The sequence below is a fragment of the Aedes aegypti genome, chromosome 2 (assembly GCF_002204515.2).
Source record: "Aedes aegypti strain LVP_AGWG chromosome 2, AaegL5.0 Primary Assembly, whole genome shotgun sequence".
NCBI lineage: Eukaryota > Metazoa > Arthropoda > Insecta > Diptera > Culicidae > Aedes > Aedes aegypti.
The window spans coordinates 24,079,757-24,105,696 of NC_035108.1; the positions used below are offsets into that span (position 1 = coordinate 24,079,757).

At 35.9% G+C, this 25,940-nt stretch overlaps 1 protein-coding gene across 3 annotated transcripts; it reads right to left on the reverse strand.

Moving 5' to 3' along the window:
* Positions 1–8,399: 8,399 nt before the first annotated feature.
* LOC5579030 (DCN1-like protein 3) lies at positions 8,400–25,564 on the reverse strand. Of its 3 annotated transcripts, none has more exons than XM_021840276.1 (4): positions 25,280–25,564; positions 24,278–24,821; positions 24,080–24,217; positions 8,400–10,152 (listed from the first exon to the last, which is right to left on the reverse strand). In XM_021840276.1, exons 2-4 carry the CDS (start codon positions 24,399–24,401, stop codon positions 9,452–9,454), a joined length of 963 nt encoding a protein of 320 aa, XP_021695968.1. In that variant the 5' UTR covers positions 24,402–24,821; positions 25,280–25,564; the 3' UTR covers positions 8,400–9,451. The 3 variants fall into 3 exon arrangements, with proteins under 3 accessions (XP_021695968.1, XP_001664211.1, XP_021695969.1); XM_001664161.2 differs by lacking the exon at positions 25,280–25,564 and adding an exon at positions 25,077–25,175; XM_021840277.1 differs by lacking the exon at positions 25,280–25,564 and adding an exon at positions 25,105–25,128.
* Positions 25,565–25,940: the final 376 nt, after the last annotated feature.

The window sequence follows — 25,940 nt, forward strand, 5'->3', positions numbered from 1 at the left end:
AACATTCTGTTTCGCATCCCTCTCCGGTTTATTTATCCATCGAATTGCGACAAACATTGGATTTGGCTGTTGCCGAACATGGAATGAAATTAAGTTTCGCAAACACCCGATCGATCCAATATTTACCATGAAGGTTTGGTCTCCCGATTGAGATACAGCTCAATGGCAACATCTCAAATGGGGGGAAACACATCATTCCGTCGGCAGGTGTGATGAATTTTGGTTACATTTCGGTTCAACACCCAAAGCCGCTGCTCCGACCGAAGTTCCGCTGAATTCTTCGACTTTGAGGTATTTCCAAACAACATCGAAAAGTAACCCAGTTCAAGGGCATTGCCAAGTAAGATTCAAGCGAAAGAAATAGGAATTAGCCACGCAGGGTTGCGTCCACCCAACCGAACGTTTCAATTCCTCGTCAAAGCGTGACAGATTGGATCGCCGTTTTATGGCGGAACCAACATTCGATCGCAAACTTGCTGCGCATTTGATGATGACTTCCGATTCGGCTGGTTTATATTTGCGTATACAGATGAGTGATGTTATTATAATTGTTATTCATTCCACTAGGATGAACATCAAATTAAGACTTAATTGATTCCACAGTGAGGTGACTTGATATCTTTCGGCAGATCAATCCGCTGTGGAATTAAAAAGCAATAACTGGAAGTCCAAACATAATTTGGTATAAGGACTGTTCATTATATAAAGTGGACACTTTGTACACGCAATATCTTTTTAATTTACCATCAAAATAATTAAATTTCACACGAATAAGGCACAACGCTTAGAACGGTCGATTTTTGGAAGTTATCAAAACCAAAGATTATAACGAATTTTCTAGAAAATTCGACAATTTATTTTTTTTATTTTAAAAAAAGGCTTGTACTTCAAAAGCATCATCAATCAAAATCCTACTGCAAACTATCAAGTTTTTGTTGGAGCAACAATTTATCAAATATCATAAAATCATTTTTTCACCTAATTCTTTGAAGAAAAATACTTTAAATTGGAATGTTACTGATATGAGTATAATTTTTAAGTTCAATGTACGTCCTGATGGAAGTACTAGTATAGTATTATTATGGAAAATAACCTACGCCTTCATAGAGTTGCTTATTTAGTCCCCATGTCACATTTGAAGTACAATAGAACAACAAATGTTATATTTTCAGAAGACCTCTCAAAGCTCAATGACAATCATCGAAATGGCAACACTGCTGTTATGAAATCGAATTTATTTTCCACGTGTTATTTTCATAATATACTATTCTGAGATTTCCGATCAAAATATTCGGAGAAAAACTCCTACAATGTGCTGTAGATCGATAAATATGCATAAATGATTTTAAAAGTATGAGATTTTCCCATAAAACGACCATAAAGTGTAAAATTTATACTTAAGAATGCGGTTAAGACTCACGATTTAGTTCTCATTCATACATATATAATCTATGCAGTAATCTACACCAATTTTTGACACGCTTTCAACTTTACTTGTTTTCTGGGAATAGAAGGATGGTATATCAGCGAATTTGGCCATAAAAGATAAATCCATAGAGTGACTTAGCGGCAGAGAATGGCGGAATATTATTCATTTTTTTTAAAGCTCTACCTATAAGAATGGTGAAGGATACCAATACGCAATTTGTTCATAAAAATAAGGATTTCTGTTATGCGAAAAATAAAGCTTAACTTTGATGAACAGGTTTTCAGAGGAGTTTTGAGAGAAACTATTCAGTTCTTCAACGTAAAGCATTTTGTAAGATTTTATATTTTCATGGCATTGTAGAATAATAGTTGAGCTACAACTTTGCCGAAGACCACATTTTAATTGGACGTCAGGATGAATTGTTATTCACCATCAGAAAGTGGGTTTGCATATAGCATGCTTCACCAACTGTTCGGCAGGCAACATTGGAGCTCCTGACGGGGAGAATAGATCAAAGTAATCCAGGCTATTATGTTCTACAGCAAAAAAAGCAGTGTTGCTCTGAAAGTAATTGAATGATCATCTCAGCATGATTTAGATTTTGTTATCAATAATAACAAATTTTCCTCACGTCCCATCAAAATGTGGTCTTCGGCAAAGTTGTGGCTGGGAAGATTTCACATAAGGAGAATATGTTCACTTATCCATAGATTATTATGTAAAACAGTTAGAGGACTGAACACAAAAGATTTGACTTTTCCATAGTAATTTTCTTCCAAATCACTTGAAATTTTATGAGAATGATTTTCATCATAATTAACTCCGTTTAAGGTTTAAGCATAGGGGAGCAAAAGCTTCAAAATTTGCATCAGTCTACTGTACAGTGAGGTAACTTGATATCATTCGGCTGATGTATCCGGTACGAAATGATGAAGCACACTGGAAGTCCAAAAATTCAATTTATAGACACAAGAAGCAACAGCATATGAACCAATGACAATGATAGTAGGGGACGGGAATTTTTGCTGTAAGAAAAATAATATATGGAAGATCAGCAGTTATATAGCATCAGACAAATGACAAAATTGCAGATATTACACCGAAGTTGTTAGATTCTACTCCTAGCAAATGACATAAAAATAAGAAACAATCATGTCTTTCAAAAATATTTGGACATGTCAAAGTTTGTATAATTCATAATAAGAATGCTGTGTAGGCGAAGTAATAACATAATGAACACACATTCCAAGGAACAATGGCTAAAATATTAACATCCCATAAAAAAATATAAAATTTCCATAAATAATGCAAAATTTGCCAGTAGAGAAACAAGGGTAAAATCAACAGAAAAGGTAAAAATTTACATAAAAAAATAAAGAAGTGCATAGAAAAAACAAAATTTTCCATAAATAAAAAAATTTTGAGCAATAAATAGATTCAAAAGTGCAGTAGAATCGACAATAATCTCACTAAAAAATATCGAATTTTACATTTAAAAACCTCAAAATGTCCCTATTTTCTTCACAAAAAGCAAGAAATAATTATAAATTTTCCACAAAAAAAAATTGCGATAAATAAATAATTATTCGCCCACAATAATTCAAAAATTTCCATTCAAAAAACCAAGAAGAGCAATAGTAGTAAATGCAAAGTTGCAATAAACAAACCCAACTGAGCAATTCAAAATGACATACAATACATGAAAATGTTGTAGAAAATTCCAATATTTAAGTAAAACTTTCCATAAAAATAACGTAATTTTCCAATAATGAGTAATAATGTGTGTAATGGATTTCATAAATTTTCAGTCAAACTGAAGCATTGTTGACACATTAGTATTCTCTCGATTTTCCGTTTATTGTGGAGATTTTCCCGAACTTTTTCTCACACGAACACGTCGCATCCCTTGCTGAGTGCGACAATGTAAAACTCAGGTCAATCTGTTTATCCATTCTCAAGCCATTTCGTGACACACAAACACCATTCCATTTTTATATATATAGATATATTATTAATTGAATCACTGTCGTTATACGCATAAATGTCCCATGTTCCAAAACATGAAACCGAGAAAAAGCATAGCATAGCATAGCATACACGGGTAGAAATCAGAATCCAAAAACAAGATTTTGACTCATGATATCATGATTCCAGCGTGTTTTCGTCTTATGAAAATACACCATGATTTGGACTCATGATATCATGAGTCAGATTGCCGTAACGCAACACACGCGTTAGGTTTTTGTAGCTGATTGCTCGGAATCATGATTCAAATTCCAAAAATGCTGAGCCGCGCATCCGTTTATAATTCAAATCACTTTCAACCTTTGGTCCGTTTGACCTTTTGCATTTTCGACCATTTGTCTTGTCTTCCTTTTGTCTTATTGTCCTTTCGACCTTTTGTCTTTCGATCGCTTGTTCCTAAACCAAGTCAGAAAGACGAACATTGCTCTTGAGTTACAAATAAAAAGGGAAAAGAGGTTGTTTGACATACTTAGTTTCAAAAGCAATGAAAATTTCAACAATGGATTAAGCAAAAGAGAACCAACTCGAAAATATAAACTTCGGCCTCGGCCTGTAAATTTTTAGGCTGTCTAAAATCTACAATATATTGACACTAGATTTTTGCAACATTTTCATCTAAATCCGTGTATACAGTTCACTTCACCAAAATTTATTAATTAACGGTGCATTTAATATAATATAACAAACAACAAAACTTATAAAAAAAATTGCACTAGACCACCCGATGGATTATTTTCATTTTAGCATCAAATGAAAGAGGGAGATCTTGTCTTTCATTGGTCCAAATTAGAGACATGCCGATTTTTTTGTTATAAAGTTCCATGAAAAAGACACCATGTCCAATTATAAATGTTTCTGAGATGATGTATTTTTACGGCTGGCTTGCAGGGCCTGACAGATTTATGGAGAACCATTTCCCCTTATTTTTTGGAGGACAATAGTGCAGAGTTTAGCTTAGAGTTTTTCTCTAGCACTCGGACGATGATCAGCCGCCCCTGACATGGGGAACAGAAGCTCAAGGTTCACAGAAGAAAGCCAGGGGGGGGGGGCTTTCCCTGTCAGCACACGACCAAAGTTCTCATCTGGGATGATTACCCGATCTTCTCTTAGGTTGTTCGAAACCCGGTCATTGCCAAGAGGAGTTAGAGATAGGGCAGATAGTTAAGCATCACACGAATGGGTCTATTTTATTCCTTCAGGTACGCGAAGTACCAACAACATGGTACGTCATGCGCAGTATTTACCAACCAAACGAACCATAATGTGGCATTGAATTTTCAATTAGTTGTAGTTTCTAAAAAAAATCGTTAACATGAATACAACTTCACGTCGCACAAAAATACAAGCAACAGAAAAAATGTGATTTTGACATGAGCTCAGAAAACCAGAAACATCAAACAAATATACGTGGTCAAGCAAGTTGCCGAAACTAGATAAAATATTCCGTCCAATGCTTATGGATGAATCCAATTTCATTCATTTTTCAAAAAATTTCAAGAATTTAGGAAAAAAAATCTTTTTTCACAAGTGTCGGATTGTTTCGCGGTCTTCGGCAATATTATTCATCGTAAAAATACCTATCGAAGTCTGTATTCAGTATTTTGATAGAGGTCAATGGGTGACCTCTGTCGATTTTTCTTTGCAAAAGTAAGTTTTCCCATAGTAAATCCCATACAAACTTTGAACGGCTGGCGCTAAAATATAGTTTCTCCGATCGAGCTGAAATTTTGCACAGCTGCTATGGGACCTGAATGCAATCCAAAAAGTGGACTGGAGCGAGAATCTAAATTTTGTCCCACACTATTGTTCAGTTGTTGATCAGCATAGCACGTGTTGGTTAAACATTGTTGAATAGAAGCTCAAGCATGATCAATATTCAGCTACATGAGGTTTATATTGGGCACTGGAAGACTTATATATGATTTTAAGAATGACGCAGGATGGATCCTTAGCCGAGTGGTTGAAGTCAGCGGCTACAAAGCATAGTCGTGCTGTGTCTGGGTTCGAATCCCGGTCGGTCCAGGATCTTTTCGTAATGGAAATTTCCTTGACTTCCCTGGGCATAGAGTATCATCGTACCTGCCACACGATATACGAATGCGGAAATGGCAACTTTGGCAAGGAAAACTCTCAGTTAGTAATTGTGGAAGTGCTCATCGAACACTAAGCTGAGAAGTAGGCTCTGTCTTAGTAAGGACGTTAATGCCAAGAAGAAAAAGCTAACGATGAGGAGGTCTGGAGATCGAATCCAGTATCCAGGTAATTAATTCATGATAAAAGTATACACTGCATTCAAAGTACAGTGTAAAGTGAATTTTTTATCATTTATTTGTTTACAATGAATTTTATGGCAGTTGAATAAAAACTGAGATAAATGCTTATGAAATAATTTTAAAGTTGTACAATAAAGTTGATATAAAAGGATACGCTTCATAATTTCTCCAAATTTGAGTGAACAACGCAAGTAATTGAAATGTTGTCATACATAATGATGAATTTAACTGCGATAATGTTGTTTTTTACATTAGCGAATAAACATCATTACGATATACGATTTCAAGCACTAAATGATAAATAGCCTAATACTTTCACCAGATTTGTCAGAACAATGTTTGTGTAGCAGCTGCAAAATAATATAATAAAGCAACTATTCAGTATGTAGTTGGGAAAAGTGACTTAATAAATGGGTCTAAAATAGGCGAATGTTTCTTGGGATGGCGAACTGGACACCCGCTCATTCTCTGAAATCATGCTTATTTCATCAAAATGTAATACACAAGTAGATGAAAACCAGAATTTAGTACTATACCATTTAATTCCGCTAGAGTTTGTATCCTTTGACAGATACGCGTATTTCGACCACTACTGTCAGTGTCTTTTACTAGAGTCGACTTAACACAGTTTGAAATCAGTATTGTACATGAATAGGATCCTAGAATGCTCAATGAAATCTTGTTTTTATTTAATAACACGAAAGGACATGTTACTGCAACTACTCTAGCAATTTTTCTCGCTCAAAAAACGGCTATATCATATTTAAACTTTAATAAAAAAAATTGGGTGCATAAATGAACCTTTACACTTTTGATTATGTTTGACGTTCGCTTAGTCGACAAAAACACCACATGAGTTTTAGTTTTAGGAATGAGGTTGTTCCTATCTCACCTTTCGGAAGGGACACGGAAGACAAAATTTGAATTTAAGCCAAGAGGTGTGACAAAATCTAAAAAACCATAAAAAATAGATGAAAAAAAAAACGAATTTAGTACTATACCATTTAATTCCACTAGAGTTTGTATCCTTTGACAGATGCGCGTATTTCGACCTCAACTGTAAGGCCGTCTTCAGTTTCGTGTACTAGACTAGACTGAAAGACGGAACAGTTTTTGCAGGAGTCGATCTATGCCCTATTTATGAAAAGGTGGTAAACTGGAGTGTGAAAACTATCGTGAAATTACTATCCTACACGCCATCTACAAAGTACTATCCCAGATTATCTTCTGTCGTCTATTACCTATAGCAAAAAAATCGCTGAAGAACAGACCGTATCCTCCAGAAATTTCATGAGTACCAGGCCCCTACGCATCATCTCTACATCAATTGCAATGCGATGTACGATGATATTGACCGTGTAGAGCTATGGAAGATGATGGACGTGAACGGATTTCCCAAGAAGCTCACAAGACTATTTAGAGCAACGATGCACTCCAGTTCATTCGAATTTCGCCCGGTATTACGAATAGGTGACTTCCTTGTTTGCCGTTCAATATTGCACTAAGAGGTGTTGTGTTAAGAGCCGGGGTACGATTTTCAACAGATCCAGTCAATTTTCATGCTTCGCGGATGATATGGATATTTTCGATCGAGCATTTGAAACGGTAGCAGACCTGCTTATCCGCCTGAACCATGCGGCAGTAAAAGTGGGATTGATGGTGAATAAGGCAAATACAGAGTACATGATGGTACGCAAAGCCTATCGCGTCAAGCCTCACCTTGTAAGCAGTAGATGGGGTTCTCTTCCAGGTGGTTCATGAGGAGCAGAACAAAAGGGAAGTCCATTACGGTCATAAAACCGGAAGTCCACCACGGGATGGAAGGTCGACTATGTTCGAGGAGGACCTGTTAGCTCTTGGAGTTTTTAAAAGCGGTGTTTGGCGGCAAAAGATAAACCACGAACTTGCCCAACTCTACGACGAATCGCAGCGAGCGGTGTGCACATCGAGCGCACAACGGAAGAGATGCGGCCAAGAACCGAGCATTTTGACGTGAAATAGTTGATTCTGTGATCTCAATTTAAATGTTTACTGAACAAAGGAAATTACTGAAATTAGCTAACGCATTGATTTTTGCAAGCTGGCAAAATTTTCGGTTCGAAAGACCCCAAGTTCTGATTTATATCTTTTTATTAGAAACTAGAATGAGAAGGTTAACGATTTAAAATTGTTGCATTTCGGAGCAAATTAAAATTCTCAATGAAAATTTCGGGTCCCCGCACTGGTATCAAACGAACCTATGAATCACTCTCATTCAAGGACTGTAACGATGACTTCTGAGAAACTCGTCACATGCTCAAAAGTTAATAGCATTGCCATTGAGACCAAATAAAGGCCACTAATTTCACCGATTAGGATATAGTTGGAAGCTGTACTGCAATGAATAAAGCGTGCAATAACGATGACTTTCGTCAAGTCACTATTCTTCCAACCATATAATTTCATCCGAAAGACCCACATGCAACCAACCCTGACAAAAGTGAGGAGAATTATCGTTCCGAATGTAATTCTTTTGAAACGGTGCGGTTCGTTTCGCGCATTTCTTGATTGATTTCTTAAATCGTCGTGTCATCCGCTGGATTTGCCGATTGCTCATCAAAGTCGCTGTCATCTTTGCGTTTCGGACGGAACTTCGGGCAGATTGAAACAACTCACCATGGGCTGATTTTTGATGACATGTTTCGACTTTATTCATCCATTTTGTCTAGAATTATCTTAAATAGAGGTTCAGTAGTGTTTTTGTTGTTCGTTTTTCAATTTAGCCTAGTTGTTTTTTTTTTAATCTTTCTCTGCTTTCACTGCGCAACTTAGACATTCACTACACATCATCAATAAATAAGGAGCGTCCTCGAGAATGTGTTTCACTAATTTAATTCGATTTAATTTGTTTTACAATTTATTCATATACATTTGAGCTAAAATGTGAAAAACAATCTGTGTTGATTCGTTTAAAGTCGGATAGGTTTGATTGTTCGCCGGAATCCAGAGCGGTTTCAAGCGACGAAAGCCAAAATCGTACTATAGTTAAGTTTGCCGAAAAGCTTGTACATGTAAATTTCTCCTGTAGTTAACGCTTTATCGACTTGCTCCTTATCTGTTTAAGCATACAATCACATAAAATCTTCCTTCCTCTAAATCGACGTCTCCATTATCAGTTGACTGATATAAAGTTTATTTTCCTACAGAAAATAGCAAAAACTTGGCTGTACGTGGAACGAACGCAGAAAAATGCATGCTTTCTGCTTTTTTAGCAATAAATCCTCATCGATTCTGTTTCCAATTATTACAATAGTATTACACTAAATTTCGATATCTATATGAGTATAAAAACAAGTATAATGGTGTTAAATTTAATCATACTGCTTAAAAGTAGTAAAATTCGTTTCGTCGAACAAATGATCAACGTGCATTGCATCTTCTTGTTCTCTTTTACTTAAATTTAAAAAAAAAAACTAAGAAACAGACTTCCTATGTGACTTAAGTGTGTTCAAAATGCGACGGACTTGGGTGCAAAAGAAAACTCCAACTTCAGGCAGGTGAAAACATAAACAAGAATAATAAGATCATTCAACGCACGCGCGAACACTAGAAAGTTTCAGCAAAAGTTAATAAATATATTAAAACGTATGTATGTGTTTTGTGTGTGTGTATGGGTTCGCCTGAATCGGAGCATTGCGAGTCATCACCGCTACCAGCCGGATGGCGCTGCCCTCGAATCGCAATACTATGAATTATTGTTGTCGTCCTCTAGGACCTCAACGCCAGCAGCCGCCTCCTCGGAACCTTCCACCACTCCTTCACTCTCCGAAGCCTTCAAGCCAGCCTGCTTCAGCCGTTCCTGTTCGTACTCGACAAAGTCATCGAATAAGCTGGGCCACGCTTCGGTGTCATCGTACTGTGTAATATCACAGGTCTCCACAAAGTTCAGAAACATGTTCCAGGTATCCTTCGGAATGCCCCGGATGTTCTGGTGCTGCTCGAGGAAGTGCAACCACCTTGGCAAAATGTCCGGCGTGTGAACAGTGAACACCAGCCGCCACAGACTGATTGCCATGTCCAGGGACAGAATCCTATGGCCCGGTTCCAGCCCGAACCGGAATGTAAATCTGTACAGCAGTTTGAACTCCTCCGAGTCGGTTTTGAGCTTCTCGACGATCTGCTCCAGCCGGAGTTTGATGTCGTCGATGCTGGCGGCGTTCATCTGCTGCAGGCCCTGAATGAACTCCGACTTGGTGAACTGACACATCTGCGATGCGTCCAAACGCCAGGCCAGCACCAGGATGGCGAAATCGTCCGGCTTATAACCTAGATCACAGCACAGTCGCTCGATGCCTTCGGACAGAATCGCGTCCTCTTGGCTGTCCTTGTACTCCTCGAACAACTTGTTCAGATCGTTGTCGGAGATTTGCGTCGCGAGATCTTTGCCTGTGGAGAAGAGGGAAATGAACACCGTAAGGATACCATCCTGTTTCTGATAGAAAAACGAGGAAATTGTATAGTTCTATCGCACAACATCAAAAATAGAGATTTTATCTATGGCAACGACACGAATTCTTACTGAAATAGTAAAATTTTCACATATTTATCACTAGCAAAAAATGATGCAAATGTTCATTTTACCTGCACTATGTGAGTAAAATGAACAGCTGTTGGTGGTAAAAGGAACATCATTCAATAAACGTGAGTAAATCAAATATTTTTGAAAATTTTCGTTGTATTCCTGAAAATATATCCGTTAATAATCGTAACCCATTCAAAAAAAAAAATCGAAAGGTATCAGATTTGACATTATATCATAACGATGATTGTACTCCGTTTGGCATAAAGTCGTTTGGCATAGAGTCGTTTGACATAATGGCCGTTTGGCATAATAATTGACTTAAAATGAATATCGGAATTTTTATGCTTTTACCGAGATCAACACTACCGAGCCCATAGCAAAAATTGTTGGTAGGTTATAAGGACTGTTCATTTTATAAAGTGGACACCTTGTGCATGCTGTATCTTTCTTATTAATCAATGAAATTTCAATCGTTTTTTTGCACATCATTCGACTAGTATTGAACAATGTTGTGATAATAAAAATTCTCCAAAATAATTAAATTTCACACGAATATGGAACAACGATTAGATCGGTCGATTTTTTGAGGTTATCAAAATCAATGATTGTAAGAAATTGGCTGGAAAATTCCATAATTTATATTTTCTATTTTCAAAAAAGGCTTGTTCTTCGAAAGCATCATCAATCAGAAGCCTGATGGAAAAAATCAAGTTATTTTTGGAGCAACAATTTTACAGATATAATAAAATCAATTTTCCCGTATATTTTTAAAGAAATTTTTTTAAAATTTGATGGGGATTGATATGAGTAGAATTTTTTGTGTAAAAGTACGTCCTGACGGAAGTCCTAATATAGTATTAATATGAAAAATAACTTACGCCTTCATAGAGTTACTTAGTAAGTCCCCACGTCACATTCAAAGCACAACAGAAACACAATTGTTTTATTCTTAGAAGACCTATCAAAGTACATTGACAATCATCAAAATTGGCAACACTGCTGTAATAAAATCGATTTTATTTTCCACATATTATTTTCATAATATGTTATTCTGAGATTACCAATTGAAAAATTCGGAGAAAACTGTTTTCAATTTGCTGTAGATCGATAAATATGCGTACATGATTTTAAAAGTATGAGACTTTTTAGTAAAACTACCATAAACAGTAAAATTTATACTTAAGACTGTAGTTTAATATCACGATTTAGCTTTCGTTTATACTAATATAGTTTCTTTAGTAATCCAAACTAGTTTTGAACACGCGTTTTACTTTTCTCTTTTGCTGGGAGTGAAAGGATGGTGTATCAGCAAATTTGACCATAAATGGGTAAATCACTAAAGTTACCTAATGTCATAGAATGGTGGAATATAATTGATATTTTTAAAGCTTTACCTTTAGTAGAATATTAAAGGATACAAACATACAATTTGTTCAAAAAATAAGGATTTTTGTTTTGCGAAAAATAATGTTAAACTTTGACGGACAGCTTTTTTTAAGAGTTTTTGGAAAAACTATTTAGCTCTTCAACCAAAAGCATTTTCAAAGATTTTATATTTACATAGCATTTTAGAATAATAGGTCAACGATACACAGAAAACCGATTACGATTTTATCAATAAATAAAAAAGATATAGCATAAACAAAGTGTCCACTTTATAAAATGAACAGTCCTTAAACAAGGGTGGTGTTCGTTCAGAGATTTTCCAAGCTATGAAGTTCAAAAATTGTTGTGACATTCGAGAGCATTACTAAATAAAACTCGTGACGGGTCTCTACATCTCAGAACATAGAGTACCGTAAAACGGGGTAACTCTGATAGTTTTTTCGAAGAAAACTTGAATATATATGCATGCTGTTTTAACGAATTATAATTAATATTTTTAAAAAAAGTACTGGCATCCTAGCAATCGATTGAAGTTGATATATTGCCAAAAGATTTATTTTGAATGGATTTATAATTTTTCATATAATCGAAAGTCGGTTTTCTGTTTTGGGGTAACTTTGATAATGGAGTGTAAATCGAACAAAATTGAATGGGTTACGTAATATTTATCTGAATTCATGTTCTAATACAACTAGGCTGCCAAGGATAAGTAACGAACTCATTATGACTTCATCAAATAGTGATCGTAGAACAGATTGTTTGTAAGCGTTTCGAAAATGTTAAAAACCCATCAATTTTTAATATTCATATAAAAAGGCTCAAATCATCTCGATTCAAATGAAAACAGCTCTTACATGTAGTGTCATACTAATATTTTTTAGTTTTGCATTCGTTTTGCTTAACCGATTAACAGAAATTTTGATATTTTGTTTAGTATGTGGTGAGTAACGCACTGTCAAAGTTACCCGCATTATCAAAGATACCCCGTTCAACGGTATCTTTGATGTAAATAGGCAAAGAAAGTTTGCAGTTATTCATAAAGAGAACGCTCATAGAATATTTCGCTGCAGATCAAGCTCTGTCCCAGTTTGAACGTACACTCGATGAAAATTACTTGATAAAAGAATGGATTTTTTTTGCAAAATATCAAAAGCTCCAATCTTAGGATCTATCAATACGACATAATGCAAAAATAGCCTATATTTGAGAGCAGATTATTTGAGCTTCAATAACAACACATCTTTAAAAGCAAATATTTGTGGCAAAACTTTTCAACGGTTCAATATAAATTATAATTTTGGAAGTGTACACCAAAAACACCGTCTATTATCGAGAGAATGGAAAATTTGTTGCTGAAATAATATTTTTCCAGCATATCTCGGAAGGAGATTACGCGTTTGCAAAAAAAAAATATGTTGAATATTGGCAGGTTCTAATGTAATTATCATTCTAACAGCACATCTCGCAAGAATTGATAAAACAACAAAATATAACAGTGGTTAACATTTAGCTTAACTAAATAATAAAATTTGAAAGAACAATATAAATATAAAGAACAGCCTATTTTTAAAAGAAGGAAAAATTCATAATTAAACCAACAGAAGAATGGACGCCAATAATTATTACGGTATAATAAAACGAAAAGACAAAAAAGTGTGTTCAGAATCATCGAAGTGATTGTGGTACTTTTTCCCGAATGACCCGTTTCCCCGAAAAGTGGTGCAGTTTGAAAGGTGCTATAATAGTCTTTAGTGGCTGGATAGTGAACGAGAAAAAACGATAAACAATGAAAAGAAGGAAGTATTCTCTTGAGAACGGTACAACTTGAAAGAACCGCCAATTGAAAAAAGAAGGCTGCATATTAGATGGCCAGTTTGTTCACCACCCTGAAATGTGTAAAGTTACGACAATTATGAATGCCAAAAACTTTTCGGGGAAGTGGGTTAATCGGGGAAAGGGGATATTCGGGGAAACGACGTTGGGGGAAAGATAGCACAACCCATCGAAGTAACTGCAGTAATCGATTTCTCTTTTCGCTGATAACTTGAGCAGATCAATGTTATCGATTGCCCCCATTATGTCCGTCGGAAAAAAATATTTAAAAAATATTGCTCCTAAGAACAGCTTATGCGTAAAAGAAGGAGAAATTTATTGAAATTTTAAATCAACTGTTTTCATACCTATAACTATGGTAACATCGTATTTAGAAAATCAAAAATTAGAACGTTTGAAAGAAGGGTAAATTTGTGCTAAATATATAAAAATCTTCAGTGCAAAAATGTATTCCAATAGCGAAACTAAAAATAAGAATTAATATTTGAAAGAAGGGTTATTTCAGAACAAATAATAAAATACTATTGGCAATAATTTTTCTAATAGTTTTTAGTTAATTCAAGAGCATATGATTGTTGAATAAAGTGTCATTTTGTATCAATTGACTCCAAAACAAGATTCTATAGAAACGTAAAAACGAAAAATTGAGAAATTCTTAGTTTCAGACTCATTATGCCAAACGACTTTATGCCAAATGACCTACCACCCATAACGATATTGACCTCACTGAAAAACTTCAAGACTCCCGAGCTAAAAGTTACGGCAGTTCTAATTCAAACGTGTGTTTTTTTTTTTTTTAATGGATTCTTCAGATTTGTGCTCTTGAAAATTTGAGGTTTGGCTTCGATTTATCTTCACCTTAAGAAACCTGGACATGGTAATTGTTTTTTTTCTTTCTATTCAAATGATAACACCATTGTTTTTTATATTTCCCTTTTTCTTGGTTTATCACGGAAACAATAACACTATTCGACGTCCATGAGATCATCTGAGGTGTCATTAGATAAATCGCATTTATAGAATCCACGAATATCATACAATTTCGCTCTACTTCAGGGTAACTCACAAAAACGAGAGGATCGCAGTAGGCGTTGCCGCGAACGGTCGTGTTTTGTTTTGCTTGCCACACTTTTTTCGTGCTCTCTTTTTTCGCAATTCTGCCGATGATTTGGCTGGTGCTACGCCATCCGGATTGTATTTCGGATGTAAAAATTGAAAAAAAAACCTCGATATAGAATAGTGAAAAATTCCAGCGCGATTCGTGTGATCAAAGACTTCTTTAATGTGATGGTTCATGACCGGTTCTAGTTGGTTTTGCTAATGAATTTCCACGTGATTTTGTTTTGTTGATGCTGTGTTGGTGTTTTAGCTGACATTGTACTACGCCACCGGATGGTTTCAACAATTAAAAAAACATTGTGATAATTGTGAAAAATGCGTGAAAGCAGGAGTAAAAAATGTTGTCTAGAAATGACAAGTGGTAGGGTTTCGTTCTACATCGTCGTAAGAGCTACTATTCGTCGTATCAAACTGAAAATGTTCCACTACGGCGGATATTCCAACTTAACTGCAACATAGATTCATTTTCCAAATGTAATTTTGTGAAAGCTTTTATGATTCGTCCACCTGTACACCAAAAATGCAATGAAACTAATGTATTTCGATAAATATCTTCAGTTCAATTATCCACTTTACACTTTTTCACCGAAATCGCATGGACGAACACGATTTGAGAGAAATGCTTAGAGATCGACATCAGTCATACCACTTTCCAACACAAGTTTCTTGCTGCCCCCGTGGGTGACTTACTTCGCCGGGCACTTATTTTCACTATGAAAAACCTTCGTACTTCTTCACTGAAGGATCTCATTCCAATCACACGCCGTAAAACTTCACTAAATCACCAAATTTTACAAAATTCCCTCAACCGCCGCGTATAATTGAGAATGTAAACAAAGTTCTATCCGTCGTACTGAGAAAAAAAAGCTTGTGCGCATCAATGTGTGCACACGCTCGACGTAAAAATACGGTTCCTTTGATTGTGTTGTTTTCGCTGTACTGTGAGCAAATGCCATAATTGTACGGTCAAAAGGAATTGTGTTCATATATTTGGGCTGAATTTTGATGACGAACAATTAATTTTAAAGGAAATTAGTATATTCCATCATGCTGAAGGAATAGAGGGAGATGCCCGTAGATCTATATATTCTAGTAAAACATTTTATTATAGCGTTGATATGTTGTGTTTTAACCATTCAATACACACAGTGAGCCGTAAGTTGTGAGACGAATCTGGAAACTGATTGCGACGGAGTTGAAAACGATACGACGGACTGAGAATATGGTAAGATGCATTTTCTTTGCATTATTTCCAAAAAGAGATCAAGATTTATCAAAATGTTATTGTACAATGCTAAAGCCGTTTTGAGAAAGAATTGTTTGGCATCGGTTTGTATCAGCATTATTCACTGCAATACTGGGAAAATTGCAGTTCTCACTGATCAACACTTAATACGATGGATACTAGCACATCACCCTATGTGCGTCACAAGGAAAAGAAAATGCATACCAAATTAGCATGTAAAGGAGAAATTCCATAGTTCAAGGCTACTTCTTGCAGAGAAAATCCTTCCTTATATTTTCAAATGACATACAATTTGGTGTTGCTCCGCAAATTGGACAGTTCATTGAAGATGTTCCTATCTTCTTCTCCTTCTTTACATTACATCCTCACTGGTACAGATCCTGCTTCTCAGCTTAGTGTTCTTATTAGCACTTCCACAGTTATTAGCTGAGAGCTTTCCTTGCCAAAGTTGTCAAGGAAGTCAAGGATGCATCCATTACGAAAAGATCCTGGACCGACCGGGAATCGAATCAGCATTGTTTTATAGCCGCGGACTCTAACCACTTGGCTAAGGAAGGCCCATGTCTCAAGGATCAAATTGTGTGTCTCTAGTAGATTTTGTGTTGCTGAATCTAATGCCGTTCTCAGAAATTTTCCAGCTAGGCACAATTTTTAGATATTAGCAAAGTTGCATAAAACACTGTTTTAATTGATGTTTACATGAGATTTAGAGTATAATTTATCAAACTTTCTTGTGATATATCCAACAATGATCTTAATGAGTTCCATCAGAAACTCCTCAATGGTTTCCTATAGTTGATTGCTTTAAAGAACTATACAAACTTTGTTGCAGCTAGTAAACTACCCTAAAGACTTTAATTTTGTCTTGATTCTCATAAGTATATTCCTAAAAATAAAACAATTGTACATCCAATTTTTTTTAGGAATTATACCCGTACTTCCTGCACTGCAGTCAATGAATTTTCAAGGTGCTATCCCGTTAGGCCGAATTCCGTCAGGCCGAAAGGGTCATTAGGCCGAAAATATCCGAGAGTTCTAATGATGAATCGTGGTTTACGGCTAACCAGCCGAGTGGAAGTTTAACAACTACCGAAAAGCTAAACATTACATATAATTTGCAATTGGATTAGATTGGATTCTCAGTGCGAATCGAACTCACGACTCCCCGATGTAACTTTTTCGCAAATCTTCACATCAATTTGTCCATCTAATCCAATTGCAAATTATATGTAATGTTTAGCTTTTCGGTAGCCACAATATCTGTTGTGAAATATAACTAGAAAGAACAGCCTTTGATTGAAAAAAGGAAAAAACACTGATGAATATGTTAGCCATATGAAATAGTAGTAAATGCTCAAATGTTATTTCAGCCTAACGACCCTTTCGGCCTAACGGCAGTCGGCCCAACGATCTGCACCCCTTTAGACAGTACTCCCGATAATTTTCCTAGGACTCGATAATAAATTTTACATGTATCTCCGAATTACCAAAAAAGTTTCGAAAATTCACTCAGGTATTTCTCAAAGAATACCTCCTAGAAATACTCGCCAAATTCTTTTAGGAACTCGTTTGAGGATTTCTCCTTGCCGATTGCTTTTTTGCAGAAACTTGTTAGATACATCAAGAAGAACAACAAGAAAGATTCCAGGTTACATTGGTAGCTGAATGACAGTTTATTCAGCTGAAAGGAAGCTGTATAAACAGCATTTTAGCTGAATAAGCTGTAATTCAGTCACTAATGTTACTTGGGGTATCGAGAATGAATTATGCAATTCTTAGATGTATTTATAGATACATTATATTGAAACCTGAAGTAATCATTAGAACAAGTGCCGAACTTTTTTTTAAATTATTCCTATTGTTGCTTTGGAAGAATTTCTGTTTGAATATGTGATTGATTCCTGAGAAAAGACAATATTGTTTCTGGAGGAAATCACAGGATTCATTCATTTGTAGGTCAATTCTTGAATGTTTTTTTTTTCTTAACTATAAGAATACCGTACACCAGCGTTAATTTGAAAGGTACCTCATGCAAACCATCGGGGTTCATTTTTAATTTGAACATCTAGTCACCCTGGAAACGTGTTTCTGGTCACTTCTTTCACTGTTTGGTTTTGATACTGCGTTCCGTTCCAAAGCGTTCCATTCCACTTTACTCCGTTCCAGGAGCTAAATGACGTTTGAACCAATCTGAACGGTGTGCAAATTAGCGGGATACAAATTAAAAAGTGTTCAGATTAATTGTAATTTTTGTGGTGTAATTGTTTTACATTGGTGTAATTCTGTAAATATTCCAGAAGGAAAATTTAAAATTTTTTGTGATGATCTCTAAAATAGTTCTTGGAGGTATTAATATGTTTTTGGGTTAACTTTAGGTTACATAAGGATTCCTAGAGATAAGGAAAATTGGATTTTTAAAAGCATTCTTGAATAATTTTATGAATCTCAAGAAAGTTTGAACTCACCAAAGGCGAAAACCAACGTTAATTACAATAAATAATAATATCAAGAGATTTATCAGGTTCTATTTCTTAAGGAATATCTTAGGTATAACTAAAATAAGTTAACAGAAAAAAAATACAAATTTACAAAAAATCTCTAATGACTGAAGCGGATTTCCGGGTAAAACTTTCGACGTAGTTCGAGAAGGAATGCATGAAAAAAAATCTCAATGAATTTGCAGAAGAATTTCCGAAGCTGCCATCTAATAAAAATACTTGGAGAAATCCCATTGGATTTCCCAGCAAAGTTCTTTGCTAGATCTGTTGAAACAAAACATGAAGCAATTACTTGTACGTTGAAGAAAATTCTGGCAGGATATCAAAGATTGATTCTAAAAAAATACATTGAAGTATTGCTCACAACTTGTTAGAGAAACTCGATGTACTCCTGGAAACTATTTCGGGAAATAAACCCTGAAATGGTAATTGAAATTTTTTTTTGAAGAATCGAGAGAAAATCATCTAGTAGAGGAATCCTAGGTGGAATTCCTGAGGAATGTGTGAAACTCTTTTTTCAACTACTAAGGAGTGTATCGAAAAGTAGTCGGAAACTTTCAAATCAGTCTCAAAAATAATGAGTTGAACCTACAAAAATTTTTTTGATCAGAAATGCTTTACAATGTATTTAAAAATGATGATGTGGTGATATTGTTTCAATAAAGTGGCATTTTGCATGATAATTTTGCAAATTACTAACAGATGTCGATGAAAATCTTGCACACCTCTGAAAAAATTAATATGTTAATAAAGCCTGTCCACGTTAAATTTCGGACACCCAAATAATGGCAGCAAAAAAAAGTTCGAGAATTTTACAGAAAGAAGGATTAACATCCTTGTCAACTGTTTATTTTGTAGATATAACTCTTTTATTCTGAAATAAACAATTGTTTTTGTTGAATTATGAGTAACTTTTTTTTTGCTGCCATTATTTGGGTGTCCGAAATTTATCGTGGACAGGCTTTAAATGTGTAAAATTTTTAGAAAAAAATATTTTTGTTTATGCTAATATATTCTGTGCCACAACTCTCATGACAGGGTGTAAAGAATATTTTGAAAAATTCATTAACAAGCATTTGAGAGCAAATACAAAAATCGTAAAACGTCGATTTTCAAGGACTTCGTTTTTTGATTTTTTCTTTCTACACGTTAATGGTAATATCGAACGATTGTAATGAATAAAAAATTGATTTTTGATTGGAAAAGTTTCTTTGCATATTTATGAAATAATGTGAGCTAAAAATGTTATTCTATATAATTGCCGCTGTATATGACAGAGCTTCAAAAGTAGATTAAACAAAAGTGACTTTCTAAAACCGACCTTGTTCCAATAATTGAGCTTTTTTAGAGCAATAATTTATTTTTTTTGAATTTCTTTTTACGTGCTGTGTGAAGTAAACATATTTCCCGATAGAATAAGCTTTTCATCCTATTTTGTTTGATATACATTTTGTTCAATACAAATCATCGAATCTTCAGAAGACACTTCAAAAATGTAATTTTGTGCAAGATTTTATTTTCCATGCTTTATAAACCTTGTTGTATTTATATTAAGACTGCATATTTTTCAATATTTTTTTAGCTGCTTCAATATTTGATGACATGATAAAGATTTGCGTGAAAAAAGTTTTTAAAAAGATGAACTATGCTCTGAGATATTCCGTTTTGAATGTTTGCGACTACTTTTCGATACACTCCTTATGTCGTGATTTCCGAAGAATTTCAGGATGAGATCGTTTTAAGATAACGTGGCACAAATCTTTTGAGTTCCATAATAGATTTTTGGTATATTACCGTAATTTCGGGTGAGATTGATCACAGTGTCATGGGATTTTATTTCTTACCAAAACAGCAGAAATATTGATAAAACCGTTGTTTGTTTAAGGAGAAGATGAATCGAAGCCAAACCTCAAATTTTCAAGAGCACAAATAAGGAGAACCAAACATCCGTTTAAGTTGAAAACTTAAGCTCAAATGGGTGTTCTCCAGATTTGTACTCTTGAAATTTTGAGGTTTGGCTTCGATTCATCTTCACCTTAGCTATTGTCGGATTGTGTGTTGTGGAGTAAATTTCCAGAACCATGTTGGTGTGATATTGGCATACATCCATATACTTTAAGTTCTCAACAAGTGTACACTGAAATGAATATTACTGTAGAAACTACTCAATCCATGGTAAAATTAAGAACTGCACCAACGATTTTCAACCGACTACATTAATCTGTTAACTCTACCAAAACATAGTCGACATCACTACACAAGAAAATGAATTCTGTTTAGTTAACCACAGTTGTAGTATTTATGACTCGAAACATTCTAGATTTGACAAGCTTGGCATTATACTTTTGACCACACTGTGTTGTACGGTGGGTGTCACGGATCGAAATACAATACTGTGTAGTCGAAGTTACTTTGGACATAGTCACAATTACTGCATTGCTCAGTGATTTTTACCAGATTATAGTAAACTCAACAGATTTTTGTAGTCGGTTGAAAATCGTTGGTGCAGTTCTTAAATCTACCATGGATTCGGTATATTTTACAACAAAATTTGTTTGCGTGTATTGGTATTAGCGTTGGGCAAATTTTTCCAGAACATCGATGTTACTGAATCGATTCACATTTGAATTGCCAAATCGATTCACCGATTCAATCGAATCCTTTGAATCGATGTTTTCGAATCGATTCGAATCGAATGAAAATTGACATTTATTAAGCTTGAACTGAAACAAAATGCGTTTGCATTCGATTTCAACATGTTTCAATCAAACCAGTTTCGAACATCAATCAAACAGATTCATGGCTTCAAAATTATTTCAAAATATGATTTCTTTTCCACAAACTCATTAAGAAATAGTTAACGATATCAATAAAATGAATCGAATCAAAGAATCGAATGAAGAGAATCGATTCACCCAATTTTAGGTGCTCCGTACATCGATTCAAAAAATCGATTAATCGGAAAGCAAACGTCGATTTTCGGAACATTGATTCAAAATCGCCCAACGCTGAGTGTCTGAAATATATCCCAAAAACAGGTTTTGTAATCAAAATTCGTCCGTGTTTTGTTTAAATAAATAAATTTATGTTTAGATATGAGTTAATTTCATTGGTAACTGCCAACATTTAGGCGTTTTTCACGGTATTCTTCAAATTTAGTTCGACATTGAAACAGGATTGCATTGAGTTATTGATTCCGTTGACCACCTGATGCAACTTCTTTCGCAAAGTTTTGTTAACCTTGAATTTAAAAGGGGTAAAACAGTATGAAAAACCCAAAATTTCTTCAAGGCAACATTTTTTTTTATTTTGGCATTGTTGATGAAGATTCTTAAATGTTAGAGGAATCTTAAATTCACGTTAACCCAAGTGTTTGATCACTTCAGTGACTAATCTAGAGAAGAACCCTAGATTTTAATCGTGAGTGCATGCAATCTCAATGATGGCCGTTCAAATAGAATGCAGTCCTTGCCGTGCTTTTAAAGCGCTGATGTGTCCTGCTTACGCAAGACCACTGGACTCAAATGATGTTTTAATCAATCAGCATTCAACGCAGACCTTGTGGATTTTGTTCTGTGCGGGATAATTTGTTTCGCTTTATTCCCGATTCCAAGATTGTCGTAAATTTAAGATCCCAGAATCCAAACACATTTACTCATTGCTGACGCCTAAATATAGACAATTTTAATTATTTTATATGTATAGTGAACGATGTTTTAAGATCTATTACAGTCAACTCTCTATAACTCGATATTGAAAAGACCATTCAGTTAGGTAGGTATCGTGTAATAGAACACAAAGCCAGTGCGAAAGTGATCCAAGGGACCACCGGGGTAGCAATGAAAACCAGCTTTTACTATGGTTCTCGAAAAGCCTTGGGCGATTTTGAATCGATCTGTGTATTGTGTGTGTATATTCCATCTAACACCCACTGTCCGGCAGTGATATTTCTTTATTAACGAGATTTTTAGCCCTGGGCTAGTTCATTTCGGGACCAACGGCTTTATTTCCCTTCTGAAGGAAGTCGTCACTACTGAAATTTTTTAGTGACTATCTCGGGGATGGGATTCGATCCCAGGTCCTCGGCGTGAGAGGCGTGTGTTCTAACCCCTACACCAGGTCCATCCCCCCAGTGATATTATGGAAAAAAACTATTTGCAATGCTACTTTGCTTTTGCAGATAGCTTTAGTCCAGGAGTTAGAAAGTGATAGCTCCATTGCAAATCCAGTGACCCATTTCAGAATGGCTGGAGAGACACGTCCATTCAGAATTCACTTTCACTTACAATAAGCACTGCATGTATGCATTACCGTTATCAAATGGATAATGATAATACAAACACACCTTCAAATTCTAAAATATACTTTTTAGAATTGGCTTGCATTTAGTTTATCAAAGCACGAATCATAACCAGAACAATCTCACCGAATTTAACCAAGTCGTCCGCGGCGCCGTCATCACCATGGAAACCTACCAAGCGCCTCACTGATCTTTTTTTTCATCTACGGCATGCAAATATCCAGCGAACGTAAAACACACGGTTCATTTCCTCAACATTGTAATGGAAAGCATACGCAAATATTATTTCACAAAACAGTTGTTTCTTCCGTATATGACGGGTGGCATAGCACCACCAGACAATTATAATATTCGTCGTCAAACTCGTGACAACACAGCCAAACCTACGCGATTGCAGGAACTTTGTATTTAACTCATGGGCTATAATTTGGACTATAACTGCAGAAAATATCACTTCACATGCAACATCTTTCTTCGAATTATCTTCCAGGTGGCATAGCACCAAAAGCCGTTTAAGCACTTCGCCAGCCGAATTGAATATTTTGCGGTTCCGATATAAACGCGACAGCAAAAAACAAAAGCAGCCATTCGCGTGCACAGCCTGCTGCGTCTCAGCCTTGGGCGATTTTTAAGCGATGCTTCAAAAATCGATATTCTCATTCGGATTAAACGATTTTTTGAATCAATGTTTAGAGCATCTTAAACCGGATGAATCTATTTTCTTCATTCGATGTTTTTATTTGATTAAGTTTGTTGAAATTGATGCACATTTCTTAAAAGAAACCAAATTTTGAGCTAGTCATGAAGAATTATATCTGTTTTATTGAATTTCAATATTGATTCAATTAGAAGATGTTAAAATCGAATGCAAATGCACATAAATTAGATTCAAATCGATTCGAAGGATTCGATAAAATCGGTGAATAGATTCAGTAGCTCAAATGTAAATCGATTTAGTAACATCGATGTTGCAAAAAAATTTGCCCAAAGCTTTTCTCGATATCGAGATACGGAATATCGAGTAAGGGTGAGTTGACTGTTTTAGGACAATTGTATCATTGACCCTTGTTCCGTAAGACCGTTGAAATGAAGACAGCCTTTTTCGCACGAAGTAATTTCATAATTATAAATCTATAACAGTTTAGTAAAACTATTATTGCATACGCAAGAAATCAAATAGCGATACACTTAGTTGAATTGCACTTTTTTGATAATTTTCCCCAAGAACAGATAATCTACGATTTGATCAAAATGTCCTTCGTTTTTGGTACCACTTTATCTCAAATTCCGAACAAGACTCGTATTCCGAACAGTCGGTTTTTAATAGTGATTTTTCAAGAAAACCATATTATTGGAGCAGTTTGTTCTCTTCTGGCAAAGTACACTTCAATTTAAACTATAGTACTAACCTGGCAAACTGCCACCATCTGGCAGTGCATTGATATTCCCGTTAAGTAATCCAATCGTCTTCTTAAAACTACCGCTTTTTCTCTCTGAACCGAGCGAGGTCATCCTGATCGGACTGGCCGCCAGCAGGTCGTCCGTTTCTACCAAATAAAGGGAAAGTTGATTCAAGTTTTTATGTATCCCCCATCAACAGCAATTACCATTAACTGCCGCTTCCGTGTCGGTGATGGCCGTTTCCGGCGCAGCCACCACCCCTGCGATCGCTTCCACGCTATTCACCGTCGCATTCGGTGGCGATTTGAAGCACGTCAGACAACTTCCCATTCTCCTTCCGCTTCTCTGTAACCCCTGAAAACCAAACAGTGTCCTCCTTCCGTCTCGTCCACCTGGGGCCAAAGGCCCTCCCGTGCCCTGTCTCTGATTATCTCCTAAACCGAATTGCACAGACTGTCCACCTGAGGGGCCCGTCGTCGTAGCTCATTCTCTTGAGCTTTTGGGGAAACGTTTCGACATTTGACCGATTGGCAACCATTAGCCTTCTGAATCGAGCTGCACTATCCAGCTGGGATCATTGCAGCTTTTGGGCGTTTTGGCACAATGTGGAGCTCTGTTGCCGAAGCAGTCTCCGCAGCTGTAGCGTAATGTGTGTGATTGGCACTTGAACAGTTATGATGAGTTTAGGTATCGTTCTTCCTTTTCACTTTTGGTTATTGATGTTGTTGTTACTTCTTCTCTGTACGGTACCTAAAATGAAGATTCAGAACGATGTTAACATTGTTGCTGTTGTTGTTGGTGCTGTTCATGTATTTTTTCTATGCTCTTGCTCGTCTCCTTTCTAGCTTCTGAGTCATTGACACCTTCGACTGAACGCTTTCTAAAATGTTTTGAATCAACAATCAATTTTTCAGCGACATATAAGCTTCTAAAAAGACACGATAAGATTAGCCAAAGAACTGGTAAACATCACGAATATGGAAAATATTTATTTATTTTCATTACTCCCAGGAACAGGATTGTGCTTGCATACACTAGTTTGACAGATGTTTTCGATCGAGCTCAGTATAAAATTTTGAAACATTTCCAAATCTAACACATAAGTTACACACGTAATAAAACTCAAACCACCAAGCGAACCGAAAGTAAGCCATTTATTCTCATGTCAGGTACATCGTCGCCATAAAACCACAAAATTTTCACTCTACCTTCCTGGCGAATGCACCAGCTTCCAAAAAATCACTTCTTCCTCTACCACCACACTACCAGACACTACTTAACTTCTTCTTCCTTCGTCTCTCGCTCTCGGCTTAACTCTCTACTTCGCATATATAAAAATACGAACTCTTCTTCGATGGTTCATGGGTTAAATTGCGATGATTACAATTTTCGAAGTTGGTTCTGTCTGTGGTTGATCTCTTTTGACAAGCTGACAAGCTGCTGTGGGGATTGACAGACCGAGCAAGACCTCGCCTCTTTCTCTCTCCGTCATAGCATAGCTGAATACCTGCACAGAAAAAACAGAATAACAACGCTTCAATGGATTGGTATAGAGCATTGGCGATGCGTTTTCAACATGTTGTTGTGTAAATGCCATGTGCGAGGTACAGCTAGCTCAAAGGGCAAGATTCGTGATGCGCAAAGCGCAGCAACTGGACGCACGTGTTGGTAAAAGGCAGAAATTGACGTCATGGTGACTGTAATGGTAAGGAGAGAGAGTTTTTACAAAAAAAAATATTTACCTCTATAGTAGACCTCTCCATTACAAAAAAAGTTCTCGTTAATTTAAATAACCTGTGCTAAATTCTTACCTGTTTCTTGACAAACAACATGGACAAAGTCTCAGGTCTAAACTTCAGCGTATTTCTT